Raw genomic sequence first — 21,849 nt, 5'->3', positions numbered from 1 at the left:
CCACAAATCATTAATAAATTTTTGGAGTTTATATACAATTATACATAATAATTTTCAAAAGATAGGGGGCAACACAAAATAGACGTTTCCTCTCTTCCTTCCACCTGCACATTTTACACAACTACATGACGCACCAAAAATACCTTTCACAAATTTAAAATTAAATTAAAAAAACATAAATTACAAATTACAAAATTATTTAAATTTAAAGAGAGAAAAAAAAAAGCAAACAAATTAGCCCATTTTCCATTGAAGCTCAAATGCGAGCTTCGTTTGACAAACAAACACCACGACCATAACGACAACAACAACAATGCCTCTAAGCAAGGACGCCATTTTCATTTCCTCTCTTGTGATCCTCTGGTACTCCTCCAACATTGGCGTTCTTCTCCTCAACAAGTTCTTGCTCTCCAACTATGGCTTCCGATTCCCAATCTTCCTCACAATGTGTCACATGTCGGCCTGTGCCATCCTCAGCTACTTCTCCATCGTCTTCCTCAAGGTCGTCCCTCTCCAAACGCTGAAATCGAAGCCTCAGCTCCTCAAGATCGCCACTCTCAGCCTCGTATTCTGCGCCTCCGTCGTCGGCGGCAACATCTCACTCCGATACCTCGCCGTCTCCTTCAACCAGGCCGTCGGCGCCACCACGCCCTTCTTCACCGCGCTCTTCGCTTACCTCGTCACCTTCAAGAGAGAGGCCTGGCTTACCTACGCCGCCCTCGTCCCCGTCGTCGCCGGCGTTGTCATCGCCAGCGGAGTATGATCTTGTGTGCCTTTTTTGATTGGATATATTTTTGTTTGGAATTTGTTTGTGCGTAAATGTGGGATCTTTCCTGGTTTATTAATGACTAATCCTGAATTTGATGCTTAAAGAAACTGATTTTGGTCTCAGTATGCAGTTACAGATCTGAAGTTTTCGTTAATTGGATTGATTTTTGTTTGGAATTTTGTTTGTGCATAAATGTGGGATCTTTCCTGGTTTACTAGTGATTAATATGGAATTCGACGCTTAGAAACGAATTTTGGTTCGATTATGCGATTGGAGATCTGAAGACTTCGTTAATCGGATTGATTTTTGCTCGGTATTTGTCTGTGCGTAAATCTAGGATCTTTCCTGGTTTATCTCAATGTTTCGATTTTGTCAGAGATCAATCTGGAATTTTGATGCTTAGAAAAACTAATTGTGGTCTAATTATGCAGCACAGATCTGAAAGTTTTTTGTCAATTGGATGAGTTTGTTGTTATTTTTTGTTCCCAAATCAGAATTGTTTTGTGTATCAATGTAGGAACTTTCCTGGTTTATCTTGGTGGTGGTTATCAGTTTTGGACTCTTCTATTTCTGAAAGTCTTTTAAGTAATTTTCATTTCTAATTTTGAAATTAATTGTGTCGTTTCACATAACATTAAAGATCTGGAAGCTTATTTACTTGGTTTACTGAGCGGTGATTTTTGCTGAAACTGGGTGATCTTTGTTTGGTCCAATCTCTATGTTGTCTTTTTCTTTTTATGGTAATGGCTCAATATATGTAATAGGTCACGCATTGGGGGTGAAAAGTAAAGTTTTTGGATGAGTATTATTCCCCCCCTTTTTTTTTGGGTGAATGAGTATTGTTCTAGTTTGATTCAGAGGAGTCTCGGTTAAATTTCTAAGATTTTGGAAATGTCAGATTTGTCTTTGAAATCTAGGATGGAAGTATAGCAGGACAAATTATTTATTTGTGTATTTTCCCTGAGGATGAATTATCTGCCAGAATATATAAAGTAAGAATTTTATCGGCTGGGAAAATTCTAAGAACTCTAGTTGCTTGTGATCTAATCTCCAATGAGTAATGCAAATCGCCTCCGTCTCTGACGCAATGTATAGGAGTAGAAATGGGATATGTCATGGCTTTTGGATTACATTTCATGTAAGAGACATTACTTGAGTGGTCTTTTTAATGTTAGTTTGGCAAAACTTCAGACTTGATATCCTGAATGATCTGTAGTACTTGTTGGCTGAATCAAATGGGTTTCATTACAGCCTTAAATGGATTGCTAAGGTTGAGGGAGTTTCGGTGTTTATTGTATGAAGTTGCATTTTATAATGGTTGCTTCTCAATTTCTTTCCTGTTCTCAAACAGTAGTTTCTAAAATAATCATACTTTGATCAATATTATCAATCAGATTGAACTGGTATCAGATACGAGACTTCTCCTAAACAAACATGCTCTTATTAAAAGTTTCTAATTTTGCATCGTCATCTTAATGTTTAACATTAGTGATGTTTCTGTATGTGATGGAACTCTGAGAATGAATTTTACTTTTTTGATCCTATGTCAATATTTTCTCCTTTGCAATTTAGATAAATAAGGAGAGCAAAACAGACATACGTGCATACATCTATTGAGCTGTTTCTTTGATTGACTGATAAAGAGCGTTGGATGTCTATTAATTTTAGCATGGCCTTTCTTTATGTTCTTATGTCTTGATTGGTGATAGGGTGAACCGGGTTTTCACTTGTTTGGCTTCATTATGTGCCTAAGTGCAACTGCTGCAAGGGCCTTTAAGTCTGTTCTTCAGGGCATCCTGCTTTCTTCTGAAGGGTATATCTTCTATTTTCTCTCTTTTTTTTTCCCCCGTACTGTCAAGAAACTTTTATCTGTCTAGCAGAGGTGACAAATATGCTTCGAAAAGGGACATGTATTTCATGATATCTTTCTAGTGAGGCTACTAAGGAGCAAATATGCTTCAAAGTAGGATATGTATTTGGTTACGATGATACTAAAATACTACCAGTAAATGTTAAATGTGAAAGATAGACATCATAAAACTAAGATCATACTAGATTGTTTTCATCCTAACCCCGCTAATTTTTTTTTTTTTTTAAGAAAGAAAGGAAATACTACGTATTAAGACCTTTTTTACTTCCCCAGACTATACAAATTGTAGATAGAATTTCACTATACTGTCAGGAAACTTTTTATCTGTCTAGCAGAAACTGTGAAGTACTTGAATCAGTATTTCTTACTATGTTCTAATGTCTCATACTTGCAGGGAAAAGTTAAACTCAATGAATTTGTTGCTCTATATGTCCCCAATCGCTGTGCTAGTATTACTGCCTGCATCACTTGTAATGGAGCCAAACGTCATGGAAGTTACATTAGAGCTCGGAAGAGAGCATAGATTCATGTGGTTACTTCTTTTTGTCAATTCAGTACTGGCTTATTCGGCTAATTTGTCAAATTTCTTGGTCACTAAACATACTAGTGCACTAACACTCCAGGTTTTTTTCCCCCCTTATTATCCTATTTCTTCCTTAATTTTTCTTTCAAATTTATTCTTCCATGAAATACCACTGGTAAATCCAAGCTGTCTATAAGATATTTAAATAAATTTTAGCGAAAATGAAAAGCTAATGACATCAAGTAATGAAGAATTGTATAAGACCATATGGGGGTTCTGTCAACTTAAAACTACAAAGGAAACAAGAAGAAGAAAGGCTTGCCTATTTTTGTTTACGGATTTGTCTTGAGCATTCAATATTTAGGATAAGATATTCTGTTAAAACTATATAGTACTGTTAACTGGCGTCTTGGTGCTATGAAAATACCACCTAATGTGATATGTGAGTTATCATTTTTCAATAGGCTATTCTATAGGCGGAAATACATATATCATCCATTGGAAGATAACTACCCCTTTTCCATTGGAAGATAACAACCCCTTTTCCATTGGAATAAGAAAGTTAGAAAATAATTTAGTTAAATAACTTGGAAAATATCAACATATTATTACCATAATGATATACTACGATCAAGAAATGAGTCTTGGAGCTCATTCCTCTGAGTCCCTTTGTCACTCAGCTTGTGCTATTACAACGGCAATATTAAGTGATTGATTTTCATATCAAATAGAATTTAATTCATTCTTAATGTATGCTTTCTTATTTTCTACTGCTGTTGAACCCTCATCTTGATCTGCCACTGAAACTATGTCATGATCAGGTGTTAGGCAATGCAAAAGGTGCTGTGGCTGTTGTGATCTCTATACTTCTGTTCAGAAATCCGGTCACCGTCATGGGCATCGGCGGGTACACAGTTACCGTAATGGGGGTTCTGGCATATGGGGAAGCAAAGCGGAGGTTTAGATAAGTAACTCCCTGCATTAACCATATTTAAGTATGGTTTATTTCGACTGAGAATTTTCTTTAACGAGGCATTGACTTTAAGCTCCAACTAGATTCTTGGTGGATATCATTTTGTTGCATGCAAGGAGAGAGGGAGAGAGAGAGAGAGAGAGAGAGAGAGAGAGAGTATTATTTTAGTTTAGTTTTGTATTTATCATATTATAGTTATTATCCGATTCCCACTTCCCATGATCCTAAGCAGTTCCTTGTCCTTGCCATTGTTATCCTATAGAAATTGTTGTTTGTAACTCTTATAGGTACCGTCTTTATTGGCAGATTATATCATTGTTGCGAACTCAATTCCCATTAATAAATTATGGCTGCTAGTTGCTACCAATATTTGATATGTCTTAGGCTCTATATTGTGGGCAATATATATTGTTTATAATCTACTTTTTATGATATTGAGCAGCATTAAACTGACTAGGCTCTATCTTCTGGTAACGATTCATCTTATTGCCACCATTAACAAAATATTAAGACTTGACCTTCTAGCTCTTATAGGACCTTTTTGAAACAACTTATTGGCAAAACTAAAATATCAAGACCTTGTTGATTTTGAATTGAGCATGAAACGGCATTTTGTTTTGGACATTAGTGTTTAAGAACTATTTATCGGGATCATTTGAAGTTGGACTGGTCAGTCTCTTACTCTATTTGTCATTCGGAAAGATATAAAACCCTCAAGGCTTCTCGAGGTGCGAGGCCTAAGCCTTGAGGCTCAAGTCTTAAGCCTCAGGGCTTTCAAGGCGCGAGGCGTATATCTATCTTGAGGCTTTCCAAAGGCATTTGGCGCAAGCCGTGACGCGTAACTACTTTAAGCTTTTGAGGCGTGAGTTCAAGAAAAAAACACCAAGCCATATTGATTGCTGCTTGTTTTTCAACCGTCAGTAAATTGCTTGTCAAATGCTGAACTTTTATCCATTTATTTGTACTTCTCAATCTTAAATATGCGCATAAAGAGTACCTTGTGATGTTTTCTCCAAATTGAACTATACAGAGAAAAAATTATCAGTCTTTTCGAGAAATACAAAATCTCACCATCCACGATTTTGCTGGCTTCTTCTGAATGCTGATATTATACAGAATTTTCCTTTTTCTGATCGAATTTGTATGAAGCAGGATGAAAATAGTGAAACAAACTGAAAACATTCACCGAGTAGTGAAGTACAATCTCAAACGTAAAACCGTTGAGCAAATTCCAGACTTTTTCAAGAGAATAAACAAATTATTGTAGAAAGTCTCGAGGCAAAATTCATAGATGCAAGCACTTTTTGTGAATCTCTCTCATAAAGAGCCACATAATGTGCCTAGTGTTTCATTTTCTCATTCCAATTTTGACTTGGTCAATAACTAGTTTCCGAGCTATACTCTGAGATTGGGTGCCTTATGTTGAGCAAGAGCCAGCAATGTGCCTTGTCAATTTGATTGGAAGCCTCAGAAATTCCTGCAAAAGATCTCAAGAGAATGAGATGTTTTTGTTTAGAGTATTGATCAAAGGGGTAAAATCATTTTAGTACTCTCTGTTATGACGAAACTTCTCATTGGTAACCTATATTTTTAATAATATTAAGATGCTACATTCATTTTTAAAGAAACCTTAGGAACAAACTAGTTATGGTTTCTCCTGCAACCAGGCCGTCGGCACCACCAAGCCCTTCTTCACTGCACTCTTTGCTTACCTCGCCACCTCCAAGAGAGAGGCCTGGCTCACCTACCTGACCGTTGTCCCCGTCGTCACGGCATCGTCATCACCTACAGAGGATGATGTTATACTCCTTTGATTGGATTGATTTTAGTTTGGAATTTGTTTGTGCATAAACGTAGGATCTTTCTTGGTTTATCTCGGTGTTTTGATTTTGTCGTTGGATTAATCTTGAATTTGATGCTCCAAAAATAGTAAGAGAAATGCTAGTGTCACGTGTCAAACAATGAATGTAAAGAATAAGAAAGAAAGTGACAGAATGACGTTAGCATTTCACAATATAGTATTCATTTTTATAAGAATAAATCTCCATTACTCACAAAAAGGTGGGTCCCATTAAATTAGATTTTACTTAACCACCTAGCAGAACCAACCTTATGCGAGTAGCGAGGTTTTAATCTCATGTAGATGAATAGGAGTGCTCATGCAGCTACTAGGTAAAACAGGTAACAAGAGGAGTTTGGCCCTTTAAGAGGTAGCAATTCGCGAGGGCCAAAAGCATACCAGCTTATGTTGCTTCATCTTCATTAACGCAAAAGTGCTTAAAACCAATTATTCTACATCCCACCCCATAAATTTACAATTTTCGTAAAATGCAAGATTTTTCATATAAATTTATTTATCACAAGACCTGTATGCGGTAATCTATCAAAAAAATAAAAATGATAATAACTTGATACTAAAATGTTCTTGACCTGTGTACCCAATTATATAACCACCCATAAATCATAATTATACCAAAGTAGAGATACTACAACATTTTTTTTATTCTCTAAGCAATCAACGTAAAATTCAAAGATTTGCAAGACTCCAAATTATATTTCAAAAAGGAATTGTGTTCCCATACATCAGTTAATGACTAAAAAAGAAAACTCAAAGGTACAACTTAATAAAATTTTTTTCACCTAACACCTACTAACGTTTGCTGTAAGATAGGAAAATATAGATGTTGTAATGATTTGAACGGAAAGTATATGTTTTCAAGAGTGTGAAAAAAGGGCAAAAGGCATTCTACTGGTCAGCCTAGTCACTAATAGTTAGCTACTTTTTTTTTTTTCTTTTTTTCAGCTTTTGCTTCTCCGAATCTTTAAGCAAGATCTGGGCCGCTAGGGAGCTCTTCATAGCCATCGTGGTGCTTGGTTTTGATTTCAACTGGGATGCACTTGAGGACAACAGCAACTGGCATACTAACAAATCCAATTAAGACACTGAGTAACCATAATTGCCAGTTTAGTGGCACGGTGCTTGCGAATGTGCCCAAGAACTCGATTATGACGGCTTGGAAGGCCACTGTGCAAAAGATGACGCCAAGGAAAACCCAGCTGCTAAACATGCCGCGGAATATGTTTATCTTCTCTATATCTCGGCTGTTTATCTCATTAAACACCTGCAGAAACATACAGAAAGAAGCACTATTATGCCCGTGTCCAAACGAGTAACTCATCCGAGATTGCTCCTTTTGTCTAGATGCATTGCATATAAAGAATGAGCTTTTTGAAGACGAAGAACATGAATACGAATATACGATATGTCGAATCAGATTTGGAGTAGGGTAGATTCTTATTTGGATAGATATACCTGGCAAAACACAAATGCATTGAATATCAAAGTGTTGAGAACCATAGTTGCATCTGAACCATTAAGTCCTAGAAGCTGCTTCCCGGTGAAATTTAGCACTGCAAGGACGGCCAATTGGTAAATGCTCTGACCGATGATATTCCTCCACATGGCCTTTGTGATGAAGCTCGCACCCTTCGGTACAGGAGGCCTTTTCAGAAGTTCATCGTTAGGAGGTTCTGTGGCCAGTGCCAGTGCACCAAGAGTGTCCATAATCATGTTGACCCACAGCAGTTGCACAGCAGTAAGAGGAGCAGAACCTGACAGTGACATAGAAAGTTATCATAGTGCATAATAATAGAAACACTGCATGGAAAAGAAGAACCAGCTAGACCAACAAACCTGAGATGCAAGCAGAAAAAAAATTTAGCACCAGAGCTACTACATTAACTGTCAACTGGAACTGAACGAACTTTTGAATGTTTATGTATACCGAACGTCCCCATCTGGCTACATTTACAATAGTTGCAAAATTGTCATCCATTATTATGACGTCGGCGTTTTCTTTAGCAACCTGCACAAAATATGCACAAAAAAAGGTCATGTTGAGAACATTTAAAAAAAAGCATCAAAAAAATACAGCAGCAGAACATGATGACCAAAGCAGAAACATATTAAAAAATAGCAACATGCTATCAAAATTGCTAAACTATTTGAATAATTGACTGGAACCTTTTTCCCATGAAGCAGATGTATAGGGAAACATACAGGTTAGCAGATTGCAACATGCACACAACAAAGTAAATGGTAACCAGAAACCAACACATTAGATGATAAAGAAGAAAAATATCTATTGCATTAATCACGCGACAGATTGGCTTGTAAGAAAAATAAATGAATGTTTTAAAGTTGCAAATGCACAGACCTCTGTTCCTGCTATGCCCATAGCAAGTCCGATGTCTGCTTCTTGCAGAGCAGGAGCATCGTTGGTCCCATCACCAGTTACTGCAACAATCTCACCGAACATATTTCTCAAATTAGTCACCAAGGTGTGTTTGTCCAACGGCAAAGACCGCGCCACTACCTGTGTCCATATGAAGCATAGAGAAGTTGAAGCATCATCAATAACACATAGCAGAAAAAGTAAATTATTTGTGCACTACAATTTTAGGTACCTGGATTCTGGGTATAATGTCTCTCATCTGTTCAGCAGACAGATTACGAAACTCCTGTCCATCTATGGCCACACCATCTGGCGTGAGTATGCCGCATTCTTTAGCTATGGCCTTAGCCGTGTTTATATTATCGCCAGTTACCATTCTAACAGTTACTCCAGCTGCTAAACAAGTCTTAACAGCATCTTTTACCCCCGGACGCACAGGGTCTTTGATTCCAACAACTGCTACCAATGTATAGCCTTCTTCAGGGATTGTCCTTTCATCGGAAGAGTCATCCATGTCTTTGAAAGCCAAGCATAGAGTTCTCAGAGCTTCAGAAGCAAAGGAATTTATAACATCCGTTATATTGCTTACATGTTGGTCCGATAAATCAAGAGGTTCTCCATTTGGGTCAACAAACTTATTACACATTCTCAATATTATTTCTGATGCTCCTTTGCAAAAAGCACGCTTCCTGCCATTAGGCCGAGCAACAAGTAAAGACATCTTTTTCCTGACTGAATTAAAGGGCTCTATCTTAAGTATGCTAATGTTTCTACGCTGCTCATCAAAGTCAGCACCCAAAAGCAAGCCGAATTCTAATATTGCTGTCTCCGTAGGAGATCCATAAATGGTGATCTTTCCATCCACATTAACAACTTCAGAACCAGTATTTTGAAATATAACTTGCAGAAGGAGGCTTAAAACCTCTTCAGATAGTTCAGATTTTAGCATGTCTTCACTCTCCTTACCCTTTATCTCTATAGATTTTTCACATAACCAAATTTTAGTAACCACCATATGGTTTGTAGTTAAAGTTCCTGTTTTGTCCGTGCAAATGCAACTTGCAGAACCCATTGTTTCACATGCGGCTAGATGTCTCACAAGTGCCCTTTCAGTCATTAATTTGTTCATTGCAAAAGCAAGGCTCAGTGTCACTGCCAATGGTAATCCTTCAGGAACTGCAACGACAATTATAGTTACTGCAATAGCAAAGTAGTTCAAAAGTGCAAGTCCATCAGTTGAAGACCAAACAGTGAACTGATGATGAAGTGCTTTTTCCACCAAAAATCTTCCTGTCAAAATCAGAAACGTAAGCACTGCAAAACCCAAACCAATTTTACCAATAATCGTAGCAACACCATTCAGCTTCACCTGCAGTGGGGTCTCATCTTCACCCCCTTCACTTAGTGTCTCCATCAACTTACCCCATTCAGTCCTCATGCCAACTGCTGTTACCAACATTTTCGCTGATCCATCCTGCACTTTTGTTCCGGATAGAAGAAAAGGTTTTTCTTCATCTACATTAACTGGCTCGCTCTCCCCTGATAAACTTGATTCATCAATCAGCAAACTATAACCAGATATAAAAATCCCATCAGCTGGAACTTGGTCTCCGATTGACAAATGAACGATGTCTCCAATAACCAAGTTATATATGGAAATTTTTTGTCTCTTACCGTCCCTAGTAACATGGACAAATATCTTCTTTTTCTCTTCATCCAACTTCTTGAATTGCAGGGATTGCTTGTAGTCACTTATGGCAGTAACCATGACAACCAGGATAATACTAAGCAGGATTCCTGAACCATCATACATGCCCTTTGGCCACCCTTCAGTGGCAATTCCAACACCTATTGAAACTGCAGCGCATACCATAAGAATGATGAGTGTTAAATCTTGTAGTGCTTCCCATACAAACATCAAAAAGGTTCTGGCTTGTTTCTCTGCATAACGATTGACCCCAAAAATATTTTGCCTGATAGGTAAATCCCTCTCGCCAACCCCTTCATTCACTGAGACGGAGACTTTTCTTGCTATTCCATCAACTCCGCCGTGAATTTTCAAGGCCCTAATATCATGGCTATGTACAATTGATGCAAGCTCATCAGGGTGAATACCAAAACCCGCTTCCCTAGCCTCTTCAGACAACTTGTATTCAATTCTACCACCAGCTGCACAACAGAAAATGCAATTAAACAAGATATTAGGAGAACAGAGAATCTTGCTGAGCACGGACAATACCATCGATGAACTGCAGTGCTGCTTTCTGAACATAAAGAGCAACTCGTATCTTTTCCTGGTAAAGCAAATGAATATGGCAAGTCAAAACACTGACGAAAATCATATTCTCGGAGGTATAATTATTGAAAAATTGGAAACTTAACTTAATGGACTTAAAACGAATGTGATAGCAGAAGCCTCAATTTCTCTACTTGAAATTTTGAGATTTGCAATATCTGAGGCATCTAATAGAATTTGCTTGATTTTCCCAGCAATTATTTGTTCATAGAATTAGTAAATGATAGTAAAAACCAAAAAAAAAAAATGCGATAACATAAGTGTTTAGTAAAATTAATGCTGACCATATCGTTGTATAGCCTTTTTGAGTGATGTTTACTCAACACTAAGTTAAAATAGCAGAGATAATATAATACTCCATTTAAATACGTACTAGTTTTACCAGTGGGCTTGTACTAAAATTATGGAACAATTATTGTAACTTCACGGTTTTATTTTAGGGTAGTAGGTAACGCACATGATACTAAAAGAAAAAAGGTTTCAGTACTTCGATTTTTCATTTCAAAAAGAAAAATTACGTAGCTTTTATCTTTGTAGTAGAGATAAGCAGCTTTTTTTTTTTATAAAAGGGGGGAAAAAGAGTCAGCATGATTGACTAATAATATTAGATATTCTTAGGCCAGACACAAATAACAATTTTTTAAAAGGAAAAGAAAAAAGAAGCCATCAGCATTGACTAATAATGTTGGATATTCTTCGAGCCAGAGAAATAAATTTTTACAAATTTAGATGGAATTTTTATTTTAGTTTACATGAAATACTTGTCATAACCAAATAACTCTCTTGTGAGTTACATAAAACTCTAAATAATTATGCAACTATATATATTATTATCTAGGATGAAGGAATTTGAATTTAATATTAGAGATAATGTAAACTTACTTTAAACTACGCTGATGATCGCTGTGCAACTCTATTTAGCATTGTGCCTTTTTTTTTCCCTTAATTTCGAGGCTTTTAATGTTAAGGCTTTCAATTTTATAGTTGATTTGGGGATTTTTTATTTACTTATTACATGTAAATATAGTATTTAGTATTTACCAATACCTATTGAATATTAACTATTTATGTACTAAATAGATTAATGAATTATCTAATATTTATCATTTTTATACCTAATAAATGCATTATTTATCTAATCTTAATCAATCTATTTACTTAATAAATAAGTTACTTAAAAAATTTAATACTTATTAAATACATTATTTGTCTAATATTTACCAAATAAATAGATTAACCTATTATTTAGTAAAGAAAATTTACCTACTATTCAGAGTAAATTCTTTACTTACCTAATATTTACCGACTAAATAAATCTATCTACTATTTTCTTGGTAAATCTATTATTTAACTAATATTTAGGGTTTTCATTTGGAGTTTTATGATTCATTTAGTTCATGTATATATAGTCTTTACCAACACCTACTCAATATTTACAAATTTTGTACTTAATAAATAAATTAGTTACCTAATATTTACAATATTGATAAATTTACCTAATATTCAATTAGTAAATATATACCGAGTTACTAAATTTACCTAATGCTTATTATAAATCTATTCGTACTTGCATAATATTTATCAATTTATATAGTAAATTTTATTTAGCAATTAACCCAAAAAACAATATCACTCATGTTTATAAATAATAAATCAATTATTTACCTAATATTTACCAATTTATTTTCTCAATAAATAAATTATATATCAATTTTTGTACTCAGTAAATTCTTTGTTTACCAAATATATAGCAAATAAATAAATTATTTACTACTTTTTATTTGTTTATTAATTTTTCTTTCAAAAATAATGTTTACTAATTCCTATATATTTCTTTCAAGGCCATTGACAGATTAAAAATTTGTCAAGAAAATTGAAATATGCAATATGTTGAATTGTTAGTGTAGAAAACATAGAAGCCATTTGTTAAAAATAAAAATACAAAAATAAAAAAATAAAAAAAAATAAAAAAGAGAAAATTTAACTTATTGCTCCTAAAATAATTCTCTCTAAGATGTAATAAACTAATAATTTCCATTGAAAATCTATAAAACCATCCATCAAAAATAGGAAACCTTTCACAAAGTCTAAAGGGATGCCATACCCCGTCCTAGAAGCAGGACGGTTGTGTTGAAAGCAACTTGCATTTAGTATAGGAAAACTTTTTTTTTTTTTTTTTTTTTTTTGTCCCCGATGGGCATGGTGGGTCTACTTTTGTGTTTGATATGTTGGATCTTTAATTTAATATTGAGCTTATATGTGAATAATTATGTGTTGGAGACTGTCATATAAGATTAAGCCCATTTAAAAGTGGTCTACTAAGATTTAGGTAATTTGAGCTTTAATGTATCTGATAGGGTGTGGGCTCTTAATGTGTACAGATTTAAAGATAATTTATATTTTTATGATGGACTAAAATAGAAATACCAAAAAGATAATAAGAAATTATCTATATATAATAGTTATAGTCTACAGATTATACATATTATTATTCTATTCTTTTCTGACATCCCATCATCAAAGAGAGCAGGGAGAAAGTTAAAGAATTCTCTAAAAAAACGTGTTAATTTAGAAGAGAAATCGTATAATTTTAGAGAATAATTTACTATTATGGATTTAAATACGCTTTCGTTTATTAATCTATTAATTTTTAGTGACTGTTTCCTGAATTTTGAGAGATATTTTACCTCTTAAGTATATTTTCTAACATGATAGGGATGAATCTCATCAAAACAAATAGACTGTTCGTTAATATAAACTTACGTACGGAAATGACAGAAAACGACACATAAAAATAAACAGAAAAGGAACTGGGTAGCCGATATAAAAGAATTCAATCCAAAAAAAGAAAAAGAAAAGAAAATAAATGTATACATCAAAAGTTTAACAGATGTCAGCAGAAGAATATCTTCGATAAAAAATTGTAAAGAAGATGACGAGCATGAGCATCTGATTCTCTTTCGCTTAATACGTGCTTACTGCTTAACTACTAATAACCAGATGCTAACACAATCCCAACAAAAAAAAAAAAAAAAAAAAAAAACATAATCCTAAAAATCTCTCCCATCAATGTACTTTGTTTAATTTTTCTATTGTCCCACATTAATGTGCCTGCTGACAAGAGAGAAACATCGAGGAAGTTTCGTCCCTTGTCATTATCAAAAGGTTAAAGTCAATAGCTCCTTTTTCTTCAAGTATTATATCACAACCACTACATCTTCAAGCGACTTTTTTGTCTCTTTTCTTTTTCTTTTTTCAATTTTGGAAATTTCCAGTTATTTGTCTAATATCTAGGGCAAAGGGACAGTCTCCAATGCGTGCAAACGCATCAGAGAGAGTCATCTTATTTGAATCAATAGATGCGTTTGCACGCAAAGAATGTTGGGCCTTTTTAGTTTCTTTTTTTTTTTTTTTTTTGAAAAAGCCAAGTTGGCTATGCATGTATTTTGGTGCCAATCTTTCCCAGTGAAAAGAAATTGAATTCTCTTTAATTGTTTTAAACTATTAGGCTGTATTTATTTATAGATTCAAACCATCATTTTTAATTCTTTTATAATATTTTTTTCTCATAAAAATTTAAATATCATAATCATGAATTATAATTTAAATCATTTATTTATAGATTCAAACCATCATTTTTAATTCTTTTATAATATTTTTCTCTCATAAAAATTTAAATATCATAATCATAAATTATAATTTAAACTTATAAACTACACATCTTTAGTCTTTTATTAAATTTTTATTGTTTTTGTCCTTTTACTCGGATGTAATTTTGTGCAGCTACACAATAAATCCAGTTCGTCTTAAGACATAGAGTTCAAATTATAGTTTAAATTTTTTTTTATAGCGTTTTTTATCAGAAAAAGTACAAATTTATGTTCAAATTTTTTCAATTCCGCCTTACGATAAAAAGGATTAGAAGCTGTGCGTCAGCAACAGAATTATTGAGCGGCCTGATCCAGAACACCCAATCGGATAGCGCCACGTCAGCATATAGTCCGAAAACGATGGTCCCAATTCTAATAAACATTGGGGACACCAGATCATTAATACAGGACAGACAAGTGACACAAAGTCACAGCCTATATAGCGTCCACTTGTGTTAATCTATAATTCCGGTCTTTTGCCCGTCAAGAGTGCAATAACCATTTTCAAATATACTACCGGCCTTGAGCAAGATAAAAAATAAATAAACTACTGGTCAAATAGTAGTGGAAAAAAAAAACCCCTAAAAATTAGTCAAAATACGTTTGTTTGTTTAAATAATTAATTCTATTATTATTTTTTCTTCTCGTAAAAAATTTAAATTTTAAATATTAAAATTAAAAATTATGATTTAATTATACCTACTAAATAGATCTAAAAGTTTATTGTGCTGGTGCACCTATTTGAATTCAAAACTTTTGATAAATTGGATTTCAAATTTGAAAACTTATTGAAACTGTAGTCCAGAAGCTGACTGACTGACATTAATTAATGGGCGAAAAAATCTCAAAATGCACTTTATAAATTTTGAGAACCTTTAGTTAGAGGATTCAAATTATGTGATTCGAATCATTTTTAATTTATGTGTATTTTTTATGAGAAAAAATACTATAACAAACTACGAATCATGATTCGAATAAGAGAACGAATCTTTCTACCAAACATCCTCTTAGTTGACATTTTAGAGCTTGATTTACTACCCACTAATTGATTACTGTAATCAAACTGAATTGCATTGTTGATGATTATCAACAGAATTGCATTGTCAAGGTCCATTTTATAAATAATGAAAAGTCTAAAGTGCATAAGTCTAAAGTGCATGAGAATAATTTTATCCCATTTAAATCTCGTTTATTTCACTGAATTGAATTTATAATTCGAGTTTTGTTACAGTAAAAAGTTCTCAGAAACAGTTACATTTAATTTTTTTATTACAGTAAAAAATTTTCACGTAATATTAAATCTTAACTCAAATTAAAAACTCAAATTAACGAACCAACGGAAACTAGAAAGTTAAACACGATTTCTACGCGGAGCACTTTCGCTATCCCAGCTAGCTACCTATTTTGAGAAAGCCATTAAAGATAGTGGATTGAAAAAGAAAGGACAGGTACCCAAAAACAAAAACAAAAACAAAAAGCAAGGACTCTGTTTGGATGCCGAGAAAAAGAGTGAAAACGTGTTAAAGCAGCAATAAACACAAAAATTAAAACAAAAAAAAAGTAAAAAAATCAAAATGATTACTCGGAAGTTCTCAGCCATTGAGTAAAATCAGTCTAATACTAGATGAAAACCTAAATAAACGAAATGACTTATGACGATATTACAAAAATAATAATAACAATTCAAAGTAAAACATAGATTAGCGAATTGTTGAAATTCGTCAATATTTGCGTTCAATTTTTCTTTCAAATTCGAAAACGCTCTTATATTGCAAATTTTTGGATCTAACCAAACAGAAAAAGAAAAAATTACGCATATAGAAAGGAATACTGAGAAATGGCAATGGAGAAAAACCTGGATACTTTTCCTCTTCTTGTCGGCCGCATCGCGCTTGGCGAAATCGGCGATGAAACGGAACCTCCGGCGAGGGTTCTTGACGACGGCGCCGACGGCAGATCTCCATCGGCGTTGAGCCTCCGGCGACGGGCGCTTGTTCTCCACATCGAAGTCCTCCAAGCTCCACAGCTTTTCCATATCTCGCTTTTTCAAGCTTTCCGTACGAGTCTCTCTCTCCCTCTCTATAACGGAAACGACAAAAAGAAGAAGACGAGAAGAGGCTTAAGGAGAAAGTGAACGGAAAGTTTTATTGCGTTGGCGTGTGTATATATATAATTAATCCAAAGCAGAGATGGTCCGTCGCTGGTATGACGAGAGAGTGAGACCGAGAGAGAGAGAGAGCCAGACAGCCTTTCAAGAAGACAATCACCTTATTTAATACTGCGCTGTGTTTGTCCTATGACTCCATTATCGCTATTAATTTCTTACCATTTTTTCTTGAGTACTGAACAATATTCCACAAAAAGTGATGGCATTGATTTTGACTTTTTTTTCTTTTTTCTTTTTTTTTTTTTTTTTTTTTTTTTTTTTTTTTTTTTTTTTTTTTTTTTTTTTTTTTAAGGAAAAGCTTATGGTGGCAACCCTAGTGGTTCGTCCTGTTATGTTGACTATTTGATTTACTTCATCTATGAATTGCAAGTAATTATCTGTGGCACACTTTAAATTTTTAACGTAGACCTGCCTTCAAACTGTAAAAAATTTGATTCAAGACTTATGTTTGGTACCTAGATTCGTTTTCTGGTTCAAATTATGATTCGTAGTTCGCTGCAGTATTTTTTCTCATAAAAATACACATAAATAAAAAATAATTTTAATTACATAGTTCTAATCTATGAACCAAACGTCTTAAATAGTAATAAAACTGGTATGATAAAAATATTTGCCTTATCATAAAAATTGCCTTTATTTTATTGATTTTTTTTTATTTTTTATTTTTTGAGGACGGTGTGTTTGTGTATTTTAGTTTACTGGCCGAGGAACTTTGAAATGTTATAAAAATCTTCCTTGAATTAATAAACGTTTACTTATAAGAAATCTCCCTTGAATTTTCGTATTTAAAAATCTCCTATGGACTGTACTTTATGTAATAATTTAATTTTTAAATTTTGGACCCGTTTAGTTCGTTAATTCAAATTTTTAATTTAAATTGAAATGTGACTTTACGTGAGAATTTTTTACTGTAGTAAAAATATTAGATGTGATTATTTTTAAGAGCTTTTAACTATAACAAAACTCGAGTCGGTGAAATGAAGGAAGCATTTATATTTTTTCGTGAATTTTTATTAGTGCAAAGATGGGTGACTAACCGTAATTACCTTTTAAGATGTGATTATATTGGTCCTAACACGCAAATAGGTACAAAAAAACGTCTGCGTTTAAGTACAACTGCTTATGTTGGGTGTCAAAAACCAAAGACTAATAAACATGTCGGTAGGGATTAGACAAAGCTTATGTTCAAGATTCCTTTACAAATTTGTCAAGAAATGGGTAAAGCTGTAAGAAAGTTCTGGTGGACGGGTGGAGTCGAGAAATCTAGGTACTTGTCTCTCTTGGACTAGATCACACTGCGTCGAACCGAAATTGGATAACTGAAGAAAACAGGATTGAAGTGAATAGAAGAATTCGAAGCTTCAGTCATGGCAGACAAAGAACCACTCTCACCAGAACCAGTTTGCTCTGATACCATATTAATTTTAAGAAAAAATGAAAGAACGTTTTCTAAAAAATGAAACTAATCTTCATTACACAAATGAAATGTACAATATCTATCTTAAATAGCCTAATTAAGCTCTAACTAATTACAACTCTAACCAGTGTCTTGCTAATACGTGTACATTATTCTAACAGACTCTCTAACTATAAAATTGAATCACAAAATTAAGGGCTTGTTCTTTTGAGTGAAAAACTCAAAAAAAAAACAACTCGAGTTACAACTTTATTCGAATCATGTTCTTTTAAGTTTAAACTCGAGTTCAAAATTGAGTTTAGGACTAAAACTCGAGTTCAGGTTTCCCCTTCAACTCGAGTTCAGAAACTCGAACTCAAATTAATGAACAATATTTGTTTTATTCTTAAAAATGCTATAACTTTTTCGTTTTAATTCTGATTGAGATGATTTTTTTTCTATGCGTTGACAACGAAAAGACGAATAAAACCCGATTCATATACCCTATTAAAATTTTTCTTCAGCATTGAATTTTTATTAAAATACTATCTAAATACAAATTTAAGTTTTGACTCACTCAAACACAAACTCAAAAAGATTCTTACCTCAAACCATAACTCAAATGTACACAACTAAACACAAACTCAAGTTACAAGTTCAACTCAAATTATAACTCAAATTCAACTCAAGAATTATACTCAAGTTAAATTCTAAAAGAACAAGCCCTAATTAACTATCTCGACCAAGTGGTGGCCTTGGTTTTAGGCGTTTTGAAGACTTCAATATAACCTTGCTTGTAAAGCTGGCATGGGGATTGGTGTCTAACAAAGATTGCTTGTGGATGAAATGTTCAAGGGCAAATACTGTGGTCAGGAATCCTTCTGGGATGTCGAGGCTAAGGATTCAGATTCCTTTGTTTGGAAGAGTATTCTCAGTGCTAGAAGTTTAGTGGTAGCGAAAAGTTTTTATCTTGTGGGGAATGGTGCTTCCATCTGAATTAGGCCCAAACCGGTGGCTGCCATGGTATAAAATGGACATCTCTAGAGCTGCCTTCAATTCAAGAGTCGGTGATGACTCGCCTTTATTAAAGTCTCGTTGGCTTCTTAAATTTGAGTTTTTAATTCGAACTGAGATGTGATATTTTTTGAGAGTTTTTAACTGTAACAGAAAAAGTTATATGTGACATTTTTTAAAAATTTTTAACTGTAAAAACTTAAAACTGATAACTCAAATCGGTAAAATAAATGAGACCTTACTTTAGACTTTAAGAAATAGTTGCCGTCTTCAAGGGAATGGAATGTTGATCTTGTGGACAAGGCCGGACAAATTGGTGTGGTCAGCTACAAGAAATGGTTGTTTTCTCAGTGAAAAGCGTGTATTGGTTGTCCTTGTTATCACGTCTCAAGGAAAAGAGGCAGCTCGATCACTACTTAGTGCAGCCTGCAGCCTAATTGGCAACTGTAAGCCAGTTATAGAAGCTTTGGCGGCAAACTTCTTGGCATGTTTATCATTTGTCCATTTCAGTTTCTTCCGAGGCAAGTTTGTGTAATGACATATCGTTATTTGGATCCCTGGATCAGAGAATAGCTGTGCGGATAGATTGGCTAAATAAGCTCTAGCTTCAGGCTCATCTTGTTGTTTTAGTCTTAAAAAGAGGTGGCTATTTCTGTGGTCATCATGCGTTAGTTGGGCTTTTTTATTTTTTTAATAAAGTTTTTCTTTGGAGAAAAAAAAGAGAGAAAAAATTGTTACACTTATTTTTAAAATAGATAAGTCTATATTTTTAACTTTAATTATTAATTAATACTCTTTTAATTAATACAATTATTTAATTGAAAATGATATTAATTAAGAATAAATGATAAAAATTCAGATCTATACAGAAGAAGTATTTATCTCTTTTTCTAAAAAAATAAAAAAATAAAAACAAAAACAAAAACAAAACGTTATCTCGGTAGCTTATAAACTCAAGTGCTTTACATGGAACTAATAACCCCAATTCTACTAAATCACTAAGGGTGCGTTTAGAGTAAGGATCCGTGCCATGATTCGTGACTCACTACAGTATTTTCTCTCATAAAAAATACACGTAAATCAAGAATACATCTGAATCATGATTCTAAATTTATAAACCAAACATCCTCTAAAGAGTAAGCCCAAAGCCATTAAACCACTTGATGTCCCGTGAATTATATGTTACACTTATAATGTTCTATTTCATAAATGCCAATAGATTTTTAGATCAACCCGTCTACCCAAAAAAAGTTCAAAAGAAACATAATGTTTTAAAGTTTGGAGGGGTAAATTGAGACGCATGCTACAGTTTATAGGTATCTTTTAAGAACAAAAAACTCCAATTATTAACACGTTGAATTTCATTAAAATTTCAGGCTACGGAAGGAAATTTCTTGTAACAATTTAACAATTTAAAAGTATATTTATAAGATTCTAACATTCGAGATTAAATTAAGACCAAAGTCATAATTGAGGAGGATTTTAAAATTATTTCTTTTTAGTCACTATCACTCTAATAATTGCCGCAATTGATTATTTACAATTGCTAATTATAACACAGACATTCAATGTTTATTATAATTACTAGAAAAATGGTAAGTTCTTTTAGAGTCTGTTTAGTTCGCTGATTTAAGTTTTTAATTTGAGTTCAAATGTGATTTTATGTGAGAGTTTTTACTGTAGTAAAAAAGTTAAATGTGATTATTTATAATAGCTTTTTACTGTAACAAAACTTGAATTCTAAACTCGAATCGGTAAAATCAACGAAAAATAAATAAACTACTAGTCAATATTAGTAGAAAAAAAAACTCCTAAATCATAGTTTTTTTCCCCTCTTGCCAAATTATTGATTCAATTATTATTACGTAATACATAACAATTTTGATGTATAAATTGTAAATATATTTATGTACATTTTACGTTTATGTATAATGCGTGTTAACAATATTTATGTGAAGTTAATACTATATACGGTTTCTACCAAAAAGTAATATACACGGTGTCGTTTAAAAAGAAAATTATTTATGAAGTGTTCGTTTGGTACAAGAATTTAAATCAATGTGATTTTAATTATGATTTTTGAATTAGAATTATGTTTCATAATTTTGGGTTTAAATCATGAGTTTGAATCACTTTAAATCAAGAGGGGATGGTTTTAGAATCATGAGTGATTCTGGTTTAAAACATCATATCAGATTCAGAATCATAATTCAGAATCATCTAAATCAAACACTGATTCTGAACTATGATCAATCTACCAAACGGACCCGAGGTGTGTATATATATATTATATGTTTATATATAACGAGTTTTGACAATATTTATGCAAAGTATATACAATATAACGGTTTTTTTTAAGACGATTGTATATATGACATATAAATTCCTCTTTTCAAATTTTTAAGCTTCATTTTTGCTGTAATTGTAATCATGTATTATTATAAAGAAGTGATCTTAAGTTATTAAACACCTTTTATTAAGAAAGAAAAAAATGGCAGAGTTGTAATAACGTGTAAAATAATGGTTTATGCCTTTATGGTTATACTCCATTTTTATTGGAAAGTAAAATGACATATGGTAAAAAGAGAATTAAGGAGAGTGAGAAAAAGAATGACCATACTTTCTCTAATTACTAATTATAGTGTCCAAGCAAAAAAAAAAAAAAAAAAAAAAAAAAAAAAAAAAAAACAAACAAACAAAACAAAAAAAAAACAAACAAAACTAATTATAGTTAAACATGACAGCAAAAAAAATCAAAATCAGCACTATTTAAAACTTTTTTTTGTTCATATGTAAAGAAAAATATTTTTATTGCAACATAAAAAATAGTAATTTATTATCATTTTTTAACAATTTTTGAAAAAAAAAATTGTACTTTCAAGTAGGTGTAAAATTAATGTTATTAATTTCTTTTGTCGAGCTTTTATTGCTGCGGATGGATTTTCAAAACACCCCA

The 21,849-nt window shown here is 33.1% G+C and overlaps 2 protein-coding genes across 2 annotated transcripts; one reads left to right on the top strand and one right to left on the bottom strand.

The window, feature by feature from the left end:
* The first annotated feature begins 234 nt into the window (after window positions 1-234).
* LOC21399586 (UDP-URONIC ACID TRANSPORTER 1) lies at window positions 235-4,504 on the top strand. The gene is made up of 4 exons (XM_024161520.1): window positions 235-757; window positions 2,479-2,582; window positions 3,034-3,262; window positions 3,984-4,504. Exons 1-4 carry the CDS (start codon window positions 314-316, stop codon window positions 4,128-4,130), a joined length of 924 nt encoding a protein of 307 aa, XP_024017288.1. The 5' UTR covers window positions 235-313; the 3' UTR covers window positions 4,131-4,504.
* A 2,155-nt stretch (window positions 4,505-6,659) lies between these two features.
* On the bottom strand, window positions 6,660-16,716 carry LOC21399585 (putative calcium-transporting ATPase 11, plasma membrane-type). The gene is made up of 7 exons (XM_010091901.2): window positions 16,172-16,716; window positions 10,610-10,664; window positions 8,603-10,539; window positions 8,353-8,511; window positions 7,830-8,001; window positions 7,449-7,747; window positions 6,660-7,257 (listed from the first exon to the last, which is right to left on the bottom strand). Exons 1-7 carry the CDS (start codon window positions 16,349-16,351, stop codon window positions 6,958-6,960), a joined length of 3,102 nt encoding a protein of 1,033 aa, XP_010090203.1. The 5' UTR covers window positions 16,352-16,716; the 3' UTR covers window positions 6,660-6,957.
* Between the last annotated feature and the right edge of the window lie 5,133 nt (window positions 16,717-21,849).

The sequence above is a fragment of the Morus notabilis genome, unplaced genomic scaffold (genome assembly GCF_000414095.1).
Source record: "Morus notabilis unplaced genomic scaffold, ASM41409v2 Scaffold305, whole genome shotgun sequence".
Lineage (NCBI taxonomy): Eukaryota > Viridiplantae > Streptophyta > Magnoliopsida > Rosales > Moraceae > Morus > Morus notabilis.
Note: the sequence above shows the minus strand (reverse complement) of the source record. Positions and strands in the feature narration are given on the sequence as shown.

Bases quoted from the DNA above. Each gene is read 5' to 3' on its own strand.
- LOC21399586 (XM_024161520.1), top strand. From the start codon at position 314: ATGCCTCTAAGCAAGGACGCCATTTTCATTTCCTCTCTTGTGATCCTC. The intron at 758-2,478 runs GTATGATCTTGT...GATTGGTGATAG, and splicing joins GCGTTGTCATCGCCAGCGGA to GGTGAACCGGGTTTTCACTT. The intron at 2,583-3,033 runs GTATATCTTCTA...TCATACTTGCAG, and splicing joins ATCCTGCTTTCTTCTGAAGG to GGAAAAGTTAAACTCAATGA.
- LOC21399585 (XM_010091901.2), bottom strand. From the start codon at position 16,351: ATGGAAAAGCTGTGGAGCTTGGAGGACTTCGATGTGGAGAACAAGCGC. The intron at 8,512-8,602 runs GTACCTAAAATT...ATATGGACACAG, and splicing joins ACATTATACCCAGAATCCAG to GTAGTGGCGCGGTCTTTGCC. The intron at 7,258-7,448 runs GTATATCTATCC...ATGTTTCTGCAG, and splicing joins ATGCATTTGTGTTTTGCCAG to GTGTTTAATGAGATAAACAG.